Genomic DNA, 21,849 nt, shown 5'->3' with positions numbered 1-21,849 from the left:
TCTATCATTATTCAGATATGATTTCAGCTTTCTGAAATCAACTTTTGATCTTACTAGGCATTTCCTGAGGTGTTCGCTCTTCATCCTGCCTGGCCAGGGCAGGTGAATAGCTATCACAATCAGGAATATCACCTTTCACTTATTTCGAAATTATCACGATCGGATTTCTACTGTATTAAACTATTCTTATTCTATTAGCAAGACAACATATTCCTTACACTATCAGATCAGAAATTTTTCAATCTATGTTGGCATGTACACCTTTTATGACACTTTGGACTTCGGTTTATGTCGAGAATCGGCTAAACCTTAGCTCTGATACCATTAAATGTAACACCCCCAACCCGTATCCGACTCGGATACGAGTCCGAAGTGTCACATTGACTTTTCAAACATTTATTCGTATAAAATAGTGAGTAATTTAAAAACTTTGATAACAGTTAACTCATTCAAAACGTTTACAAAATATATCAGAGTTCATACAATTTATATCTTTAGACTACATGCCAACTACACTCTATAACCAGTACATATATTTTCTGATCTGACATTTGGTAAGGAGAAGTGACCTGTCTTGCTCCGCATTACTCTTTACTCTTCTCGAAACCTACGTGTGAAACAATCACACGCTAAGTCGAAGACTTAGTGAGGCATAAAAACTTATAATGCACTTTATAACATATATCAATACATGCATGTTCTGTTCTATCATGTTATACCAAATTACATGCTTTCTTCGTATCATATAAAATCATATCAGATTAATTACAGTAAATACATACATACACATAACTCATCATTAACAGTTTATCATGTAATCACATACTTTTATGCTTAACCTTTTCAATCAAACACTATACACACACAAAATCATATTATTTCTATAACATTTATCATACCACTAACATATATTTGTTCATATCTCTGGATTAGCCCATGTACATATGTGAGAACTATATATATGTGAGTTTATGGAGGTTGTGCACTAATGATGTCACCACAGCTCATATAAATGCACCGAAGTGCCACATAGAATTGCACCGTAGTGCCGCGTAGAATTGCACCGTAGTGCCATATAATAATGTCCATAAGGACCACATATCATTCCTTAAGAATCATATACATATACTAGGGATCAAGTATGTGTCTCACCAGGCTTCACACATGTTCCAAAGAATACATATATGTCACAAAGGACCACAATGTCCCGAAAGACCACATATCATTCCTTAAGAATCATATACATATGCTAGGGATCAAGTATGTGTCTCACCAGACTTCACACATGTTCCAAAGAATACATATATGTCCCGAAGGACCACAATGTCCCGAAGGACCACATATCATTCCTTAAGAATCATATACATATGCTAGGGATCAAGTATGTGTCTCACCAGACTTCACACATGTTCCAAAGAATACATATATGTCCCGAAGGACCACATATCATTCCTTAAGAATCATATACATATGCTAGGGATCAAGTATGTGTCTCACCAGACTTCACACATGTTCCAAAGAATACATATATGTCCCGAAAGACCACATAGACCATCGACTCTTGGCATGCCAACTATACCCCTAGCTCTCATGACACATAACATGGGCATTGTCATTTAACAGTTCACATTACTTGTAATTTCTCTTCTGTCACATACCATATGTATGTGTAATCATGTATTCCATATCATATCACATGTTCATATAAGCTCATAGCTTCTTTCACATATACATGTAATCACTTAGTCTATTTTCATGTAATTCTTTTCACTTCTCATATGATTTTATATTCATATCTCACATATTTCATATAGTCACTTGGCTTATTTCATTTCACATTGGGCATGTCTCATAGCATATATCACACATGCATATAATCATGTAACATATATAATAACCTATATTCATTTCATGTCTCCATGCACATACCAAAATCATAAATCAAATGACATTGTATTATTACATACTTTATTCCATAGCCATATATTTACATATCTTATACTTACCTAGTTTACTCTATTTCACACATAGTCACATAATCACGTAATATACTTACGCATAGATCATTTTCATACCTAAATCATATAACACCCAATTCTTCCTCATAAAGTTATATATTATATTCATATAATATCATATTATCCTATAAGTAAATACTTATCTTATGGTTTGGTATCATCATTTATACTCAATTCCCTTCACTAATATATTATTCTCATATTACTCTCTAGTCTAATCTTATTTAACTCATCACCTTTCTCATGTAGTCATATAAATCTATTATATAAATTCTTATAATTGATCACTTATACTATTAACATGTATGGCCACTTATCATATAACCTATTTCATATTCCCATGCAATCATATAGACCATTCATATTAATTCCTATACTTATCACAATACATGTATTCACACAATCATTTAACACATATTGTAATATATCACATATACCCAAATCAAACATATGCCTATGATCATAAATTAATGCATTATAATATAGGAAATAGACTCGTCGCAAGTCTTATTTCCATTAAACATCATAAACTAACTTGTATGCACTCACCTGGACTCACTAGTCCATTCCAATCTCTTATCTTCCCTTTTTATCGATCTTACTTGTCAATGATTCCGGAACTCGTTTAGGCTCTGAATCTACATAATAATTCATTGATACTTATCAGTATACTAATTAGTATATTCTAAACTATCATTTCTTAGGCTAAAAGAAAAGCCATTTTCATCTTTTAATGGAGGCATGCATCGATGCACTCCTGATGCATCGATGCACTGAGGGCATTCTATGTTCATTTTATTAGAAATGCATCGATGCACTCCTTATGCATCGATGCACTGACGACATTCGATGTTTGTATTTAAATTAATGCATCGATGCACTTCATATGCATCGATGCACCTTTAACAAATTTCTGGGATTTATCATTGATGCATCGGTGCATAATGAATGTGCATCGATGCACATTGCCCAGAAATGTCATTTAAGAACGAAAATCTCTTCTTACTCTACTTGACACTTTATATTTCCCCTCTTTTAATATCCCTAACTTACATACTCTTACTTAAACTAATTATTATCCATTAAATACTTCTAAAACTTAGAAATCTAATTCTCCATGTAGAATTTAAGAATCTAACCCAAATTGCAACATGTTCTAATTTGAATTCTAACACCTCATACTTCTTAGTTAGCTTTATGACAAGTCAAATCCCACTTTCAATTATTATTATGAACTCTACTTCAAGATTTCACTTTTCTACTTCCTTTCTTTAATTCTTCCTATACTCCTCATCTTATGGTTTTAAGATAATCTAAGCTTTCCTTAAGCTTAGTTATTATCTAAGGATCAATAAGCAACCTTAAATTCATCAAGAATTTGATTCACAAGAAAACTCACCTTTAGCTTGGCTTCACGGGGAGAAGAAGAAGAAGATGAGAGAAATGTCTAGAACTCTCATTTTTCTCCCAAATGCCATCCACGTGGGTTATAAGATAACCCCAAATAATATTAAATTCATTTACTTGATAAAAGACTAGTTTGCCCTCTTAACGTTTCCTTATATGCTAAATTATCCTTCTCCAAATATTTTAATCCAGTTCATGAACTTTCAATTTATCTAATTTGGTCACTGAAATTAAAATCTCACAATTTGATCACTAACCCGGTATGAGGGATGTTACAAATGGTGGTTGGGTTTAATGACATGATAGGGGTTTAAAATAGAAGAATTGAGTGAAGAATTGATGATTTTTGGGCTTAAAATACAATTTCTGGGCATAGGGAATCGGTACCCTATGAAGGGGTATCGATAACCCCTCTTGAACAAAAATTCCAGTATGTGCAGGGGGAACAGATTCCCCCTGGGGGTTATCGATTCCCCCTAAATGAAAAATGAAATTTTGGTTCATTAAAGCGACTTAAGTTATTAACATCAAGTTTAAGGTTTAGGCTTCTGATAGTTGTTTTGAAATGTTATATTTATGTAGATATTGAGCCTAAACAAGTGTCGAAATAATCAAAGAATTAGGATCGAATCGAAGCAAGGCTAAGGTGAGTGCACTTTAATTGTACTTATGTTATTAATCAAACATTGGCTTACGATGAGCCAGTGACGGAGTTATTATGGTAAGAAGTAACTCCTAAAATGTTATATGATTGATGTGATTCTTATGAGTGTATATGCTAAATAATATGTGTGAGTACATGTTAATGTGATGTTAAATAGGTATAAAGGAAATAAGTGATAATATGAGAATCTATTATATGATATAAAAATGTGATAGTGAACTATGTGAAAGAACCATAAGATACATGAGCTTATATGAATAAGTTTATATGTTATTCTTATGTGACATGGCCTACATGATTATATGTTATATGCATCATTATACATAAGCTATGTCTGACATGTTATTCTACGAGCTATGTGAAATATGAACATGAAATCATATGAAAAGTGACATGAATTACATGGAAGTAAACTACGTGATTATATGTACATGTGGTATGTGACAGAAGAAAAGAAATATGTGATCATAAGAACAATGATATGAACTGTTATAAATGATAATGCCCATGTTATATGATACGAGAGCTATAGGTATAGTTGGCATGCCAATAGTAGAGGGTCTACGCGGTCCTTCGGGATAATTCTACGCGGTACTTCGGGATAATTCTACGTGGTCCTTCGGGACCTATATGTATTCGTTGGAGCATGTATGAGGTCTTTTGAGACACTTACTTGATCCTTAGTATATGTATATGGTTCTTAAGGAATTTATATGTGGTCCTTATGGAAAATCTTATATGGCACTACGGTGCAAATTTTTACGCGGTCCTTCGAGACAAAATTCTACGTGGCACTTTGGTGCAAATTTATACGAGCTGTGGTGGCATCATAGTGCACAACCTCACAGTACTCACATACCTTAGGTTCTCAAAAATGTACATGGGCTAATAAAGAGACAATAACAAATATAATACATATGATGTATATGCTTTTGATGATATGAAATGTTACAAGAATTATATGATGATGTGTATATTGTTTAGTTAAGAATGTTAGATACAAGAGCATATGACTAAGGGATAAAGGATAATGCTAAGAAGGTAAATGATGATATATATTTCTATATGATATGATAGTATTAATTATTTATGCATTGATATGTGTAAAGTAATGTTATATGATATGTGCATGTATGTATATGTTACAGAGAATAATATATGTTTTGGTATGATAAGGTAGTATCAAATGTTCATGCATTGTAGAAGTTACAGTTAACATATAATTATGTTTTATATGCCTCACTAAGTCATCGACTTAGCGTGTGATTGTTTCACACAAAATGAGGGGGCATGAAAAGTTGCTCAATGTGCACCTCTAATAACAAAAAAAGTAAAAATAAAATAATTTTAATAAAAAGAAAAAAAATAATTTAAAAATATCATATCAATATCGTTTTTGATTTTTTTAATGATAGATAACCATCAAAATTAAAATGTAACGTTAAATATAATTTTAAAAAATAATTAAATAATTAAAACAAAAATAAAATAATATATGAATGACTAAATAAATAACTTATTATTTTTTTAATTATATATGAATTTCATAATTTTGGGTTTCGGGCAAGAGGGACCTGGGCTAGTGCCCCTCTTGCCATGCTCAAATACGGACCTGGTTACATCCCACATTTCATCAGAAGGTCCCCTTCCTCCAGAGCCTTTCAATGACTGCCTCGAGTCATGCCTTTTCAACTTTGATTCTTCCTTGTCATATTGACCAGAAGCGTTTGGCCCATACTTATCACCTTCACATGCTGAACTGAGGTCAGAACTTATATTACACTGTTGGACCCCAGAAATAAAGAAATCACGCCTTGCCTTCTCAACAAACTCCCAACAAAAATGCGATGATGATTCCTCTAATCGTTGAGCAGAATACATAGAATCTTCATGGGTAGTCCAGTTTAAAGATTCCACATAAGTCTCACTCTTTTTTCTTGCATATGGTTCATGGTGTGCAAATGTAGTCCTTCCTCTTGAATGCATGTGTGAGGTGGCAGAGCCACTTTCTGAAGTTTTACCGGAAGCCTCCTCAGTAAAAATCCTAGACATTGAATCATCATGCGGGAGACCTCCAGTTATCGCTTGAGGATGTGGAGGCATCAAAACATACTCCGTGCTCCTCTTTTCTGATTCCTCTAAATTAACATGAGACTGTTGTTCTCGTGTTTCTGAAACCAAACTCAAAGATGCTTGAAAACTGGAGCCCTCCTCAGCTTGTCTGAAAGAACTTGATACACTAGTAGGTTTCAAGTTCTCTTTCTTGATTTCTTTTGCTGAACTCTACCATTGGCTTCATTATGTATTTCACTGCTCTCATTAATCCGAACCAAACCCGAATTGTTACTTTCATGTCCAATCAATCTTTCTCCAGAACTTGTTTGAGTATTGGTAACTATATTAGTGTTGTCAGCATGAACAACAGATATATTTGTAATAGCTGGCATTCCTTTACCGGGCTCAACTCTCTGATATTGTTTCTGATCAGATGTGAAATTTAAACTTGAAAGTATCATCATATTTCATCTTTTGTGTTCTGGACTGTAATATTGAGGCCTTCTTGTTCTTGGCTTCATTAATTTCACTTGAGCATTCCGACTTTCTTCTCATTTCCGTTTGTCGAGTGATCCATTCACCTCTTTGCTGCTGTTGCTTTCTTGTCTGCTGAAATGAAGTCTGAGCCATGGTTGTATCTTCTTCCCAGATCTTCATTTTCGATCCTGATCGGCTCTGAACTAGATTCCTATCTTCTTCCTCAATCTTCATTGTAGATTCAGACTGCCACAGCAAAGTAGAATTTCTTTCAGCACTGTCTTCAAGTTCTGACACTCTCACATTTGCTTCCCTTCCAGTGAATTGCTTCTCTTGGGAAATTTTGCAAACATACGTAGTCAATCAATTGTACCAATGGTTCCAAAATAAACAACTATTAAACTCTGTACAATTCTACTAGCACGATACTTGAAATATATATAAACAAGTGATGGCACTAGAAACAGTAATAAAATTAGAAATAATAGTGGAGAAGGATTACCGTTCAAGGAACAAGTGTTGAAAGTTAACGACGAGACTTAGCACAGAGGCTAGAGAGAGGGGGGAAATGGAGGAAAGAGACGGTTTAAATCTTACGGGGAAATGCAAGTTTTTTAAAACTGAATTTGGTTCTAACATTTAATAAGCTTTCCATTTTTCATACAATATTAATGAAAGTTTTTACCATGTCTTGTATATATCTTGATATTATTTTTTAGGACGATTCTTTTATTTTCGACGAGCATCGATGAACATCGATAACGATGAGCACCATTAGTTTAATTTATAAAAATTTAAAATTTTAAAGGACTCGATGTATAATTATAAATTAGTTAAAAATTTAAAGGTAAATTAGTTAAAATAAAATATTAATTATATTATTTTTCATAGTCCTTTTTGGGTAAACTATAAGAGTGACCACCTAACTATTATTGTAACACCCCAACCCGTATCCGACCCGGATCCGAGTCCGAGGTGTCACATTGACTTTTCAAAACATTTACTTGTATAAAATAGTGAGTAATTTAAAATTTTTATAACATATAACTTATTCAAAATAATTACAGAACTATTCAGAGCTTATGTAATATATTATTTTGAATACATGTCAACTAGAACTTTATATATTAAAATCCATATTATTCACCTTTCTTCTTATCTGACCTTCGGTAAGGAGAACTGACCTGTCTTGCTCCACATTGCTTTTTTACTCTTCTCACTTATGTAACCTACGTGCGAAACAATCACACGCTAAGTCTATGACTTAGTGAGGCATTACATTTATAAAAGAACTCTAATTATTTAAACATGTAGGAACACATCATCTCATGATGTCATACCAAAACAATTTAACATTACATACAATGTAATATACACATATACATATCTCACACTATTTCCATTACTAACCTTATTCCACTATCCATATTCTTATCATTTATGTCTCATAATCATATACTCATATATTCATTCTTTTAAGCCACATATGATTCAATTAATCAAGCAATATACACATCATCTCATATATCATATAATACAATTCATATCACAAAAGCATATACTTTACATGTAATATATTTATTTATTGTTATCTCTTTGTTAGCCCATGTACATCTGTGAGAACTTGCTGAACAATGTAATATACTTCACTCATCATTTCAGGATTTTCAATTCCCAACAACAGTGGAAGTCTAGCCCTAGTGATGCCCGATAATCCAGGTAAAATTTCATCAAAAGCATTTTCCTCAACCTTTTTCTTACGACATAAAGCGGTAATTAAATTAGGAAACACCAAAGCACTTGCCTTTTTACCCAAACAGTCGTGAACTTGCTGAACAATGATACGACCCACATCGATCGGACGGGATACCATTATAGAATGTAAAAGCAATAAGCGTGAAAGTGATACCGTAGTGTTGTGGGAGGTGGGCATGAGTTTATGCTTGAGGAAGTGATTCCATAATTTGGCACGCGGCTGAAGACGTTCCCGGTTGATCGAGTATCGGCTCATCTGGCGACCATTCCACTCAGTGTTTTCGAAACAAAGGTCCTCCAAGACCCCATCGTATGTGTTGCTATCAGCTTCCTCTTTGAACGTGGCATGGTTATCCATAACATCCTGCAAATGAAAATAACGATTAATAGCAGTGGATGTAAAACGAATTTGCTTACCTCGAACGAAGATGGAGTGTTGATTGGGCTTGGAAATATTCGCATAGAACTCCTTAACTAATGAGGCGTTCACCGAACCAGGATGACGGGCAAACTTCTGCCACTTGAGTGGCGTCACAATGTCCATAACTTCGGGTCCAAAACCACCATCGGTTTCCTCGGTAAAAATAAATCTTCTTTGTTAGCATTATGCCATGGCATAGCATTTTGGTAACCTTGAGGCTCATTGTGATTCTGCTGCCTAGTAGGTTGATTAGCATTGTGGGCTCCTTGATTTCCCCATGAAAAATTAGGATGCTGACGCCATCCAGCATTATAAGTGTTTGAGTAAGGATTGTTGCTGCCTCGATTGTAATTACCAACAAAGTTGATGGACTCATGGTTGGTTGGGCATTCACTCTCGTGATGATTGCCTTGGCATAACAGGCATGCCAGATTAGTTGTTTTCACTTCCTTCACATCAGTGGAACATTGTAAGTTCTTCAACATATTAGTAATAGCGGAGAGTTGAGCGGACACCGAATCTTTGGCTTCTAACTCGAATGCTCCAAGTGATCTCCTCCCACTCCCAAGTCTTGAGGAAGGAAATTGATAATCATTGTTAGTAATTCTGTCCAAGATAGCAAACGCCTCCGTAGGTGATTTGTCCAGCAATGTCCCATTTGCCGAGGCATCCAGTAACATCCTCGTGGGTGCATTGACTCCATTATAGAACATGACTACTTGAGTCCAATCATGAAAACCATGATTTGAACACTTTCGAAGCAAACTCTTGTAACGATCCCAACACTCATACATGGATTCGTCGTCGCCCTGGCGAAAAGATGATATTTCATTCCTTAGCTGCGTATTCATGTTTGGTGGGTTGTACCTCAATAAGAAACTCTTGCAAAGATCGGCCCATGATTCCATCGAACCGGCTGGTACACCACTCAACCAAGCTCTTGCTCGGTCACGCAATGAATACGAAAAAAGCTTTAATTTCAGAAAATCCTCATGCACTCCTTCTTGGCGGAAAGAATCACAAACTTCTAGAAAATTGCGAATGTGATGCCTGGCATCTTCAGTTGGCATTCCCCCAAATTGCCCAATGGAATTCAACATGTTGAACATGACTGGTTTCAGCTCGAAATATGCAGCTTGAATTTCGGGTGCCACAATCCCAGGATTTAGATCATCCAACATCGGATTTAAATGATCTCGAATAACACGAGGCCTTATAGCAGGTTCAACATTGTTTAATGTCGCGGCATTCTGATTTCCGTCATCTTGACCAATGCCTTGGTTTCCAATCTGATACATATTTCCTTGAGCACGTCTTCTTCTTCTAAAGAGTCTTTCAATCTCAGGTTCTATTGGTTCCAAAGGCTCTTCAGAATTTCTTCTAGGCATACACTAAATAAACCTGAAAAATAAAACAAAAATATCAAGTAAACTATACAAAAAATAAAAATGCAAAACAAAATAAAATGCTCTGGCAAAACTAAATAACTTCAGGCTGCCAATCCCCGACAACGGCGCCAAAAACTTGTTCGCGTGTTGTGAGTACTATAAAATATACGCAAATGATGTGCAAGTATACACAATCGCTCAAGTAATATAATGATGAGTGAGTATCGTCTCCACAGGGATTGGGTGAAATTACGAAAGTCTAACCAAAGCAATGCACTAAATTATCTAAGTATAGTTAGTCTTGATATATACAAATGTCACGGCAACGGATATGTGTATGCTGGTGGATGCAGATTGATGGTGTGATGGTGTAGCAAATGGAAATGCAGTGGCAATGATGGATGTTTAATGTTGAGTATAGTGAAATGTCGAGGCAATGAAAAATGGTAAAAATAGTAAATAAAAAGATAAATAAAATAAGAAGAAAATAATCCTCACGTGACAAGCTTCCAATGAAATGAATGGTAAGGGTTGGTCTAAGGTTGCTAAACTTATTTCTCAAGTATATTTAAGCTATCTTGTCTTTACTTACTCGACAGGGCTTTCCTACGGTGTTCAAAAGAACCTAACAGAATAGGATGCCAAGGCATCTGCTCTCACTCAACGATGTTGGACAGCCTACTCTATTGATAAAGACACCCTTTTTAGTCATTGAAATCCTAACCTAGTCTCTTCCGAGATCTAAGAGATTAAGTTATAATATTCCTAGGCCGGTTCAAAGCCCCTTGAAAATACCATAACCCATTGCTTATGAGGATCTTATCTTGCATTTCTTCCGAATACTTACAAGTATTTTTAGTTTAGGATTCTTCCGAATACCTAACCTTCATCTAAGAGATGGACATTTCCATACCTCATACAAGCCTAGATGGTGAAGCATTCATAAGCAAAGCAAATAAAGAACCAAAATAAACTTAAATATACCATTAAAAATAAAGTTTGAACAACCATTCAACCAACCACCACCAAATAAGTTAGTTCATGGTGGGGTTCGAAATATCCAAACACAAAGTCATGAAAATATTCGTTCCAATAACCCACAAATTAATAGAAAAATAACAGTAAAAGGGAAGTGAGAAGAAGCCTTCGACGCGCCACCGGAGGTCTCCTCTCGGCCACCATGAACCACCTAGCTTGCTAGCTCCTTTCGGCACCTAGCTTACCACTCCTTGGAGCTTTATCAATGGAGGAATATCCCAAGGAAGAAGAAAGGAAAAGAGAAAATAAAAAATCTGATTTTTCTGCTCTATGCGTGTGCTCTCTGTCCGTATGTCCCTCTCTCCCATGAGGTGTCATATATAATAAATAAAATATCTATGGGGTAATGATGAGTTTGTTGGGTGCAAAATACCCCTAGAATCACATATTGTGCATGATCCTTATCCTCCAAGTGGCGGTGGTCTATTGGCAGCTCTGGTAGGCGGTTACATCAGTCCTTCACGTGCAGAAACAGCTGTCTAGTGCTAGCTGTCCTTATGCAGAAATATCTTTTTGTCTTTTTCTGCGCCAGAAATGCCAAGGCATTTCAATCTGCTTTAGTAACGTGTGATGCCGCGGCATTACTTCCCAAAGAATCCTTTTTCTTGCTATTCCCTGCACACCATAGACAAACTGCACCTTTCTCTCAAACAGCACCATTAAGAAATAAAATAGCACAACCACCACAAATGCAATTATATACAACTACATGATCCTGAAATGACTAAAATGAGCTTTTAAAAAAACAATAACTTAAGTGAAAAAGGCTTTAAAAGTAGTCTTTTTAGGAAGTTAACAGTAACCTACGTGCGAAACAATCACACCCTAAGTCTATGACTTAGTGAGGCATTACATTTATAAAAGAACTCTAATTATTTAAACATGTAGGAACACATCATCTCATGATGTCATACCAAAACAATTTAACATTACATACAATGTAATATACACATATACATATCTCACACTATTTCCATTACTAACCTTATTCCACTATCCATATTCTTATCATTTATGTCTCATAATCATATACTCATATATTCATTCTTTTAAGCCACATATGATTCAATTAATCAAGCAATATACACATCATCTCATATATCATATAATACAATTCATATCACAAAAGCATATACTTTACATGTAATATATTTATTTATTGTTATCTATTTGTTAGCCCATGTACATCTGTGAGAACTGTAGATATGTGAGTCTATTGAGGTTGTGCACTTTATTGTCACTACAGCTCGTATGGGATCCCACTAGGGGCTATGAAATTTGTCCCAAATGACCACTATGAAATATCCCGAAGGATCACTGTAAGTCCCGAAGGACCACGTAGACCCTCGACTCTTGGCATGTCAACTATACCTATAGCTCTCGTATCATATAACATGGGCATTTTCACTTATATCATTCCACATATACACTTTCATATCACATGTCATATAAGCTCATAGCTTCTTTCACATATACATGTAGTCACATAGCTTCTTTTCATATTCTCATAGGATCACATAGCTCATATCTTATAATTTGTTTTCTCATGTTCGCTTATATCATGTCATATGACTCATATCTTTCTCATGCAATTACATAGTTCGGTTTCACATATGTTCATATATATACATCACATAGCACATATTTTTTATATCATTACATACAAAAGCATGTTAACACATATAATCATGCATACATACAATTTATGTAATCCATATACGTATAATCATATATTCATGTGTTCTAACATATGAAATAGACTTGTCGCAAGTCTTGTTTCCATTTAACACAATAAACTAACTAGTATACACTCACATTGGCCTCACTACGTTCCAATCCACTTTTATGATTTTCCTCTCTTTCGATCGAATCTTAACTTGATAATCATTCCAAACTTGTTCGTGTTCCATATCTATATAATCATACATTGATACATATCAGTATCCAATTGATGTATTCTAATATATCATTTCTTAGACCAAAAGAAAAGTATAATTCTATTTTCCCCTTGAAGTGCATCGATACATTCTACAGTGTATCGATGCATTCTTTAACATGTGCATCGATGCACTACCCATGCATCGATACACAAATCACCTTTGATGTTTTCATTTTAAGGGGGTGCATCGATGCACTCCTTATGCATCGATGCACTAATTGCATTCTATGTTCATTTATTTGAGAATGCATCGATGCACATTGAAGATACATTGATGCACACAACCTAGAAATTCCATTTTGAGCCCTAAAATTCTTACTTTGTCCTCAAATTCTACTTATTAACCCCTTCTTATACCATAAAACTTATCTATACATATGTAAACCTTCTTATAGCATTATAACACTTCATCATCCCTCATAATTCACCATAATTCTTGAATAAAAGAATTTCATCAAATTTTTCATGTGTTCTTAATTCAATTCTATCACCTCTAACTTCTTAACTAACCCTTTGACAAGTCAAATTTAACCTCCAACTTCAATTACTCTTTTCCAAGATTTCAATTTGAAACCTCTTATTTTCAATCTCTCATAACTTGATAATCCTTGAGTTTTAATCCATCTTAAGCTTTCCTTAATCTTTTCCATCACTCTAAGAATCAAAACCAACTTTAAAACAAAAGAATTAATCAACTTGGAACCAACTTACCTTTGCCATGGAGCTTACGAGAAGAGAGAAGAAGAAGAAGGTTGAACCAAAGTCTCCAAACTTTTCTATTTTCTTTCTTCCATTTCCACGTGCCATCTCCTATATAAAGGAGAAATAAAAATCTTTCTTATGAAATTACTATTATACCCTTCAAAATTTCCACAATTACCATTTAATATAACACTGAATTTTTTTATTTAAGTCCTTGAACTTTTAACTTGTTTCAAAATTGAGCACAAAGTTTCCAAAAATTCTATTTTAGTCACTAACCCCAATTTTGGGATATTACAATTATCCTTTTTTTTATTTTGACCACCATTTTTGAAATTTTATCAATCATGTCACTAAATTATTCAAATGCATTTGTTGGGCTCGTACGAACAAACGAATATGCCAAGAGGGGGGTGAATTGGCCTTTTAAACAGTTTGGTGGAAGCAATCAAAAAATAAAACTTTTGCACAATGATTTAGAGTGATTCAACTTCTAAACCAAGTCTACATCCACTACCTTAGCATCCACACTAAGGATTTCTCAAATTCACTAGATTTGCTTACCTTTAAGGACAAAGTGTAACCTTACAAACATTTCAAGGTTTATACCCCAAAACCTTGAATACACTCTCTCCCAAAGAGTAATTACAAATTTAGCAAACTAAAAAAAAAACCTCACAAAGGCAAATAAGTTTGCACTAATTAAGCTCCCACCCAAATTACACTTCAGCAAAATAAACAATGTATCTCACAAGTGTGTTTACAACAAAGAATTTTACAAATTAAGCACAAAACTAAGCTTTGATGTTGGTAGATTAGTTCAATATGATTCTTGATGACCTTGGGAAGTTTTTTCCTTCAATTTATACTTTCTCCATTAATTCTAGCTGTTTGGAACCGCTGAGGATCATTATAGTCGTTACCTATAATAAAAAAACAACATTTAATGCACAAGGGATCACCCTTTGTGAAAGGGATCGATTCTTTTTCAAAAATTCTGACTGTTGTAACAAAGGGATCGATCCTTTTCATAGAGGGATCAACCCTTTTTCCTCTATGGATCGATCATTTTTCAAGGGGATTGATCCTTTGGTCAAAGGGATTGATCCTTTGAGCCAAAAATCCTTGGAAACTTAACTTTAGAGTGTGAAAACGATCGAGTTTGTTTTTTAAAATGTTCGACTAAGTCGGAAAACATTTAAAACATATTTTTCAAGTTAATTTGGACTTTGAATTATTTTTGAAAACATTGAATAAATTCAATTTAGTCCAACAAAATTTTTCCCTTATTTTTTATATCAAAATATAAGTTCTACAGTCTCCCCTTTTTTGATATAACAAAACCTTTGAAAATGGTTTTTGACAAAAGCTCCCCCTTATCAAAACATTTAATGAAAAAGAGAAATATTTTATAAAATATTAAAGCTCCCCTTTTTCATTATTGAAATTGAATTTTTCAAACATATACTTCTCCCCTTTTTGTTATATCAAAATAATTCAACAATGGAGAATAAGTAAAAAAAAATAAAAGGTTCAAGCATATAAATCATTTAAAAACAAAGTTCCCCCTTAATAAAAGCATTCCATATAAAATTTTAGCTAAAAACTTTGACACTTCAACTAATATTGAATTTCAATAAGATAAGAGAGAAGCACATTAGTAGCACATGAAGTTCAATAAATCCAAGTCTAAACTACTTTCTGCAATATTAATATGAGACATTAAAACTCATATGCGTAAAGCATTTCAAAATGTTATGCATTCAACATAGATATCAATTGTTAGAGAGATATCATAGGCAATAAAGAACATATACATAAACATTTAATCTCATTTGCATTTGCATATCAAGAATGTAAAAATTAGGCACACATATGCAAATAGACAAAATAAGACATATGCAAGTAAGAATAAAAAAGTTTAAGATTTCTTACATATGCACCTTTTAAAAATGATATCAATTGAAAAAGATTTTAAAGCATTATCAAACTTGGCATCATAGGTTTAAAGTGATTCCATTTGTAAAAAAATATTCAATAAATCATGGATATCACTTGTTGAAAGAAAAATAATTTTCAACAAAAGCACATTTGAGTCTAGATAATTTAAAGAAATTATGAAAGTATTACTAAACCAAAAAAAATATTATGATGAACTAAATAATGATAAAAGCTTTTAATTTTGAAACATGTCCATCATAACACGTTTTCAACATACATGAGATAACAAACAACATGTAATCATTCATGCTCAATACTTATGCATGCATAAAAATCAAAAGGCAACCAACATACAAAATCAATAAACTTTAAGTTTAGAGGTTACCCATCCTTCCTTTGTGTGATTAGAGCATCCAAAATCTTCACCTTTATCATCATTGTTCCAACACACCTACAAGAGACATTTACTTTGTTTTCTTACTTTTCTTTCTTACTATGTACTCAAATTTGTTTTCTTTCTACATTTCTACTCCTTGTTTTCATCCTTATACTTCTCCACTCAACCAAGGCATTTATTCCTAAAAGACCAAGATAAATTTGTGAATCAAATCCTACTATGGCTAGAAGACTAAGTAGTTATTTTGATAATTGACCATTAGAAGTAGAAATGCTTAGCATTTATGAACTTGCTGATTCTTCTCCTCAGTTTATGTCCAAATCAAGCATGTTGAAGCATGGCATCAAGTCAATCATCAAAATGATAAGTAAAGACCAAAACATACTAAAGCCAGTAACAATTTGATCTTACCTTATATTATAAGGACTTTGACCCATCATTTTTGTACATTGATGTGAGTGTCATGGTTTTTCATACTCGATTTAAGCATCACATAATGATTTGGGGCTGGGAGGGAACTTTATTTGAATGGAGCATTAAACTTCGAGTGTATTTGAAGTAGTCTATTGCTGATCCCTTTTTCCTATTATTACATGAGTTGGATGAAGTGTTGCATTTTCATATTGTCTATGCGACGAGCTAGTTTGTTTCTCTTCAGAATTTTTTGATGGTAAAAATCTACTATTGAAGCAAAAAGGAGAATGAAACATTATTATATTATATAGGCTGCATTCTTGCTGTATGTTTTGGGTGTCATTAAGTTAGTTTTGCATGTGATTTTAATATTTCTGAGTTCCAGAGTTTCTACATCTTTTGCCTATAGGTATATATCAAAGTCATCACAGTTTGTCAGCAGCCTACTTTTCCCTTTATGTATTCTGTGACTGACACGGCACAGCAGATATTAATCTAGACTTTCCTGGTGAATTCTGTTTCTTGTTGAAGCTTATCTGCCTTTGCTTAAGTAAGCTGGTTCAACCCTAGGTCTGAATTCTTGTTTGAAATTCAGATTTGCTACAAAACTGCATCTTGAGTATAAATGACCTATGGACAAGATGATGTTACGTCTGTATGGTTGGGTTCAATGCACTGAAATGATATCGGATATGGTGAGGTAGATGCAATTAATTAGTAAATGAACTTCAAATACCATTTTAATAAATATCAATTCTTAATTTGTTGCAGGTTCAAAAGATTAGGTCCTTTGTTTATGTATATGCCATGTGACAGACTTCAAATCATATGATCAAGAAAATGGCAGCGCATTTGGTCCGTGCATGGGATACCAGGAGCTGCTCGATGGTATTGCTAATGTCATACGAAGGAAGATCTCGTTCCCTCCCCCACCCCACTCCTTTTCTTCTCAGGCAGGATCCATGTTTTAGACGAGAGAGGATTTCATTTAAGGTTGTTTCAATTTGTTCTTAGGGAAGTTATATAGATATAGGATTGACAGTTGCTGTGGAAAGGAATTCATTGTTTTCCCAATATGAATTCATCTCTTCTATTCTTCCATCACATGCTTTCACCACGAGTATTTGATCGAGTTAAATAAAAAAGTTAGTTGAATTGACGAGTTATATTTTATAACTCAAATTTCATTTGAAATTTTTACGGGTCAAGTTGTTCGAGTTTTTGTTTAATTTTACTTGTAAATATTTATAATGTTATAATCCTAATTGATTCCAATTTAAACAACTTTCTATAACCATATACGATATATATATATATTTTTTAATATATGATATACATATATTATACATAATTAACGAACTCAACTCGAACTTGAAAGAAATCCAGTGTACAACAGTGTGGGGGCAATAAAGAGATCTTGATGGCATCAAAGGAGACCAATAAGCTAAAAGTACCTGCAATATAGCATCCTTTGCAGAAGCAATAATCACGAATTCATCTTCTCTACACGACATCGAATGCATGGATCGGATTCATCTGACTCTATCTCCATAAACAAGTGTTCTCAACACAAGTGACATCCAAACTTCAAAAGGCAATTCGATGATCATAACAAATCTTTAATGAACTCAAGGTTTAGTGTGTCTCTGACAATAAGAAACAACCCAAGGAGTAAAACGAACATGATGCCAGATGACATAATCCGTTGCTCCAGCTCTAGAGGAAGCTTCTGTCCGCCTCTAGCGGCTTCTAGAAGTACAAGGGCCAGTGAACCTCCATCCAATGCAGGTAAAGGGAGAAGATTAATGACTGCAAGATTAAGATTCAGAAGAGCTGCAAACTCATATAGGCCATCCACGGTGGACCTTGCAACTTCAGCACCCACGGCGATAATAGCTACGGGGCCTGAGACTTTGCTTGCTGATTGTGAGAAATTCATAAAAGTCTGCTTCAAGCTATCCAAAACGTTGTAAGTGAGACCCCAGAATTCCTTTCCAGTATAATTGAAGGCCTCAAAGATATTATTGGGTCTCAATTTAGTTATCTTTATGTTTGGTGATAACTGGACTCCAATCTTCCCTGTTCCATCAAAATTCTCATCTGGAACAACCCCAATTTCAAAATCCTGCTTTGCCCTCTCCACCTTCAAGAACACATTTCGTTTGGGATTTTTCTTTATAATGTCAACAACTTGAGAAACTACGCTAGACCCAGTTTTCTGCAATTCAATACCATTCACAGCAAGGATAACATCACCGGGAAGAAGGCCGTCGCGGGAAGCAGCTGAAAAGGGTCTAACATCCGGGACGAGCACGCCGGAGAATGGCTCTTGCACTGGTAATCCAACAGACAAGACTTGAGTAAAGATGATTGCGTAGGCAAAAATTATATTGGCGACAACACCAGCCGAAATGACGATGACCCTATCTAATATGGGTCTATTCTTAAGCAAATTCACGTCGTCCTCAGGAATATCACTGTCCGGATCATTATCAGGGAACCCCACAAATCCACCCAACGGGAAAGCTCTAAGAGAAAACTCTACATCGTTGGCATTGAACTTCGCCAAAATTGGACCGAAACCAACAGCGAATTTACTTACACGGATCCCCTGGAGATAAGCAGCGAGGAAGTGACCGGTCTCGTGAACGACAATGATGGCAGTCAAGACGCCAGCGGCTTCCAACACGGATTCAACGTTCCCGAAGTCGAGTCCAGGAAGAGCACATGGCCTGAAATCAACCCTATTGGTAGGACACAACAACTTGGTCTTGCTTGAGTGAGAAACGGAAAGAGAAGGAGATTTAACGAGGTGGGTTCTTGGTTTTAATGGGAACTCCGAGTACGGCGGTCTTGAAGTGGATAACCTGCTGGGGAAATAAGTGGAGGAGGAGGAGGAAGGTGGACAAGTAGAAGAAAGAGGAGAGAAGTTAATGAGCATGGCTCCGATCACTTGGGCTGACACAAGAGTGGGGATTAAACACGAAAGTGAAGAGAATTATGGGGTTGGCCAAAAGAATATCGTGTGGCGAAGAACAGAAACAGAGGAGGATAATTCATAATTGTTGGGTTTGGTTGGAGTTCTTCAACTGTGTGGAGGGGAAATACCCCACATTTTTTACCCAAAATCCCTTCACCCTCTCCATATATCCCGTTTTCGTCACTATATTTGTTGTTTTGGATAAATTAAGTTTTTAGTACTTAAATTATCAGTTTTATTCCGTTTTAGTATATAAAGTTTTGATTTTTTTCAAAAGCATACCTACTGTTTAGTTTGTATTTCATTTTGGTACTCGCCATTAAAACTTAACGCGTTTAATACTTAAATTATTAGTTTTGGTTCGTTTTAGTACCTAAACTTTCATTTTTTTAAAACTTAACGTTAAATTTTGAACGGGATACTAAATGAAATAAAATCTAAATTTTATTTATGATTTTGAAAAAAATTGAAAATTGAGGTCCTAAGAAAATCAAAACACATAGTTTACAGACTAAACACGTAATTTACCCTTTTATGTCAAGGGAAAGTATAATTTTCGGTACCAAACTTTGATATTTATGCGTATTGTGGTATCTATTTTTTTTCTTTAATTAGATACTTTTCTAAAATTATATGTACTTATGTATCAAATTTATAACGTATAATTATTATTATTATTTTAATTAAATAGATTTAAAATTTTAAGTATGAACAAATTATATTTGAACATGTGTAGTGAAAAAATATTAGCTAGTTAATAGCTCCAAAAATAAAAGTTGGCACCAAATTTCACCCACAAAAATTAGGTACTTAATTCTACGATTAAAAAAAGTTGGGTACCATATTACACATAAATGTCAAAATTAGATCCCTGATTATACAAAAAAAAAGTTTAATACCCAATTGTACATAAATACCAGGTATCAAAAGTCATATTTATCTTCATTAATTGCATCTTCAAACAATGGCTTAAATTTTGGTTTGTATATAACATTAACGATCTACACACTATTTCAAATCTCAAATTTAATTTTCGTTATTTTTTAAAAATATTTGAGTTCTTCTAATGCTTTTAAAATAGAAAACTTGACTTCGGTCCAATTTGTTATTAGTTATTGACGTGACATTCACTAAAAAATGTCAAAACATTTTTTTAAATCCTTCACATTTACAGTTTTATTAATTTGACCTCAATATTTTCATATTTTTTCAAGATTAAGGGTTAAATTGATAAAAAAAAAACTATGAATATGTATGATTAAAAGGCTATTTTACCTTTTTTTTTTATGAATGTCACATCACCAACTCACAAAAAAATAGGCAGAAATTAATAACGATCAGGATTTTTCAAATAAAAATAAGTACTCAATATTATAAAATCAAAATAAAGAGACTAAATTTTAAATTTTGAAATAATGTAGAAACTCCTAGCATAGTTAAATGCTTAATTAAATTAAATATTAACTAATTTTCTTTTCTAATTCTTTTATTTCTTTATTAAACTTAAATTATATATTTAAGAGGATACTTTTCATAATAATTATAAATAACATTAATTGTATATTTCATTTTAAAGATAAATATCAAAATTATATATAAATTTTGATTAAATATGAAATGTGAACAGAGACAGCTCTTTATTTTATATTAGGAGGAAAATTTATAAAATCGTAATAGATGAAAACATGTTATTAGAAAAAGGGGTAAATTATGCACTTAATACCTAAGCTATAAGTCTTGGTATGTTTTAATACCTAAACTTTTAATTTTTTTTTAAAATCATACATAAAATTTAGTTTTAATGTCATTTTAATACCACTGGTCAAAATTTAGCATTAAGTTTTTTTAAAAAAAAACTAAAAATTCAAATACTAAAACGGACCCAAATTAATAGTTAAGTATTAAACATATTAAGTTTTTTTTTAATGACGGTGTGTTAAAATGAAACAAAAATTAAACATTAGGTATGATTTTAAAAAAATTAAAAGTTTAGGCTCAAAACTGATAGCTTAGATAGTAAATGTATAATTTATTCTAAAATATGTAAGAATTTAAAATTTTCAAGATAGATTGTTCCCTGCATCCATCCCTAGATCACTAGAAGTGAGTAATAGTGTAACCCATTCTGTTAATATTATACTACACTACACGGCGAGCTATAATTGTTTTGGCAGATGAGCTGACCTGATTCTCATCTGACCAGTAAAAAGGCTAGAATTATCATGTCACTTGGGGCCGAAAATGCCTAGCTCA

At 33.7% G+C, this 21,849-nt stretch overlaps 1 protein-coding gene across 1 annotated transcript; it reads right to left on the bottom strand.

Annotated features, from left to right (window-relative positions):
- Positions 1 to 18,135: 18,135 nt before the first annotated feature.
- On the bottom strand, positions 18,136 to 19,679 carry LOC120215978 (probable membrane metalloprotease ARASP2, chloroplastic). Its single transcript, XM_039213507.1, has one exon. It carries the CDS (start codon positions 19,555 to 19,557, stop codon positions 18,223 to 18,225), a length of 1,335 nt encoding a protein of 444 aa, XP_039069438.1. The 5' UTR covers positions 19,558 to 19,679; the 3' UTR covers positions 18,136 to 18,222.
- Positions 19,680 to 21,849: the final 2,170 nt, after the last annotated feature.

The sequence above is a fragment of the Hibiscus syriacus genome, unplaced genomic scaffold (genome assembly GCF_006381635.1).
Source record: "Hibiscus syriacus cultivar Baekdansim isolate YM2019G1 unplaced genomic scaffold, ASM638163v2 tig00110156_pilon, whole genome shotgun sequence".
Taxonomy (NCBI): domain Eukaryota; kingdom Viridiplantae; phylum Streptophyta; class Magnoliopsida; order Malvales; family Malvaceae; genus Hibiscus; species Hibiscus syriacus.
Note: the sequence above shows the minus strand (reverse complement) of the source record. Positions and strands in the feature narration are given on the sequence as shown.

What these genes read in the sequence shown, in the direction of transcription:
- LOC120215978 (XM_039213507.1), bottom strand. Translation starts at nt 19,557, where the DNA reads ATGCTCATTAACTTCTCTCCTCTTTCTTCTACTTGTCCACCTTCCTCC.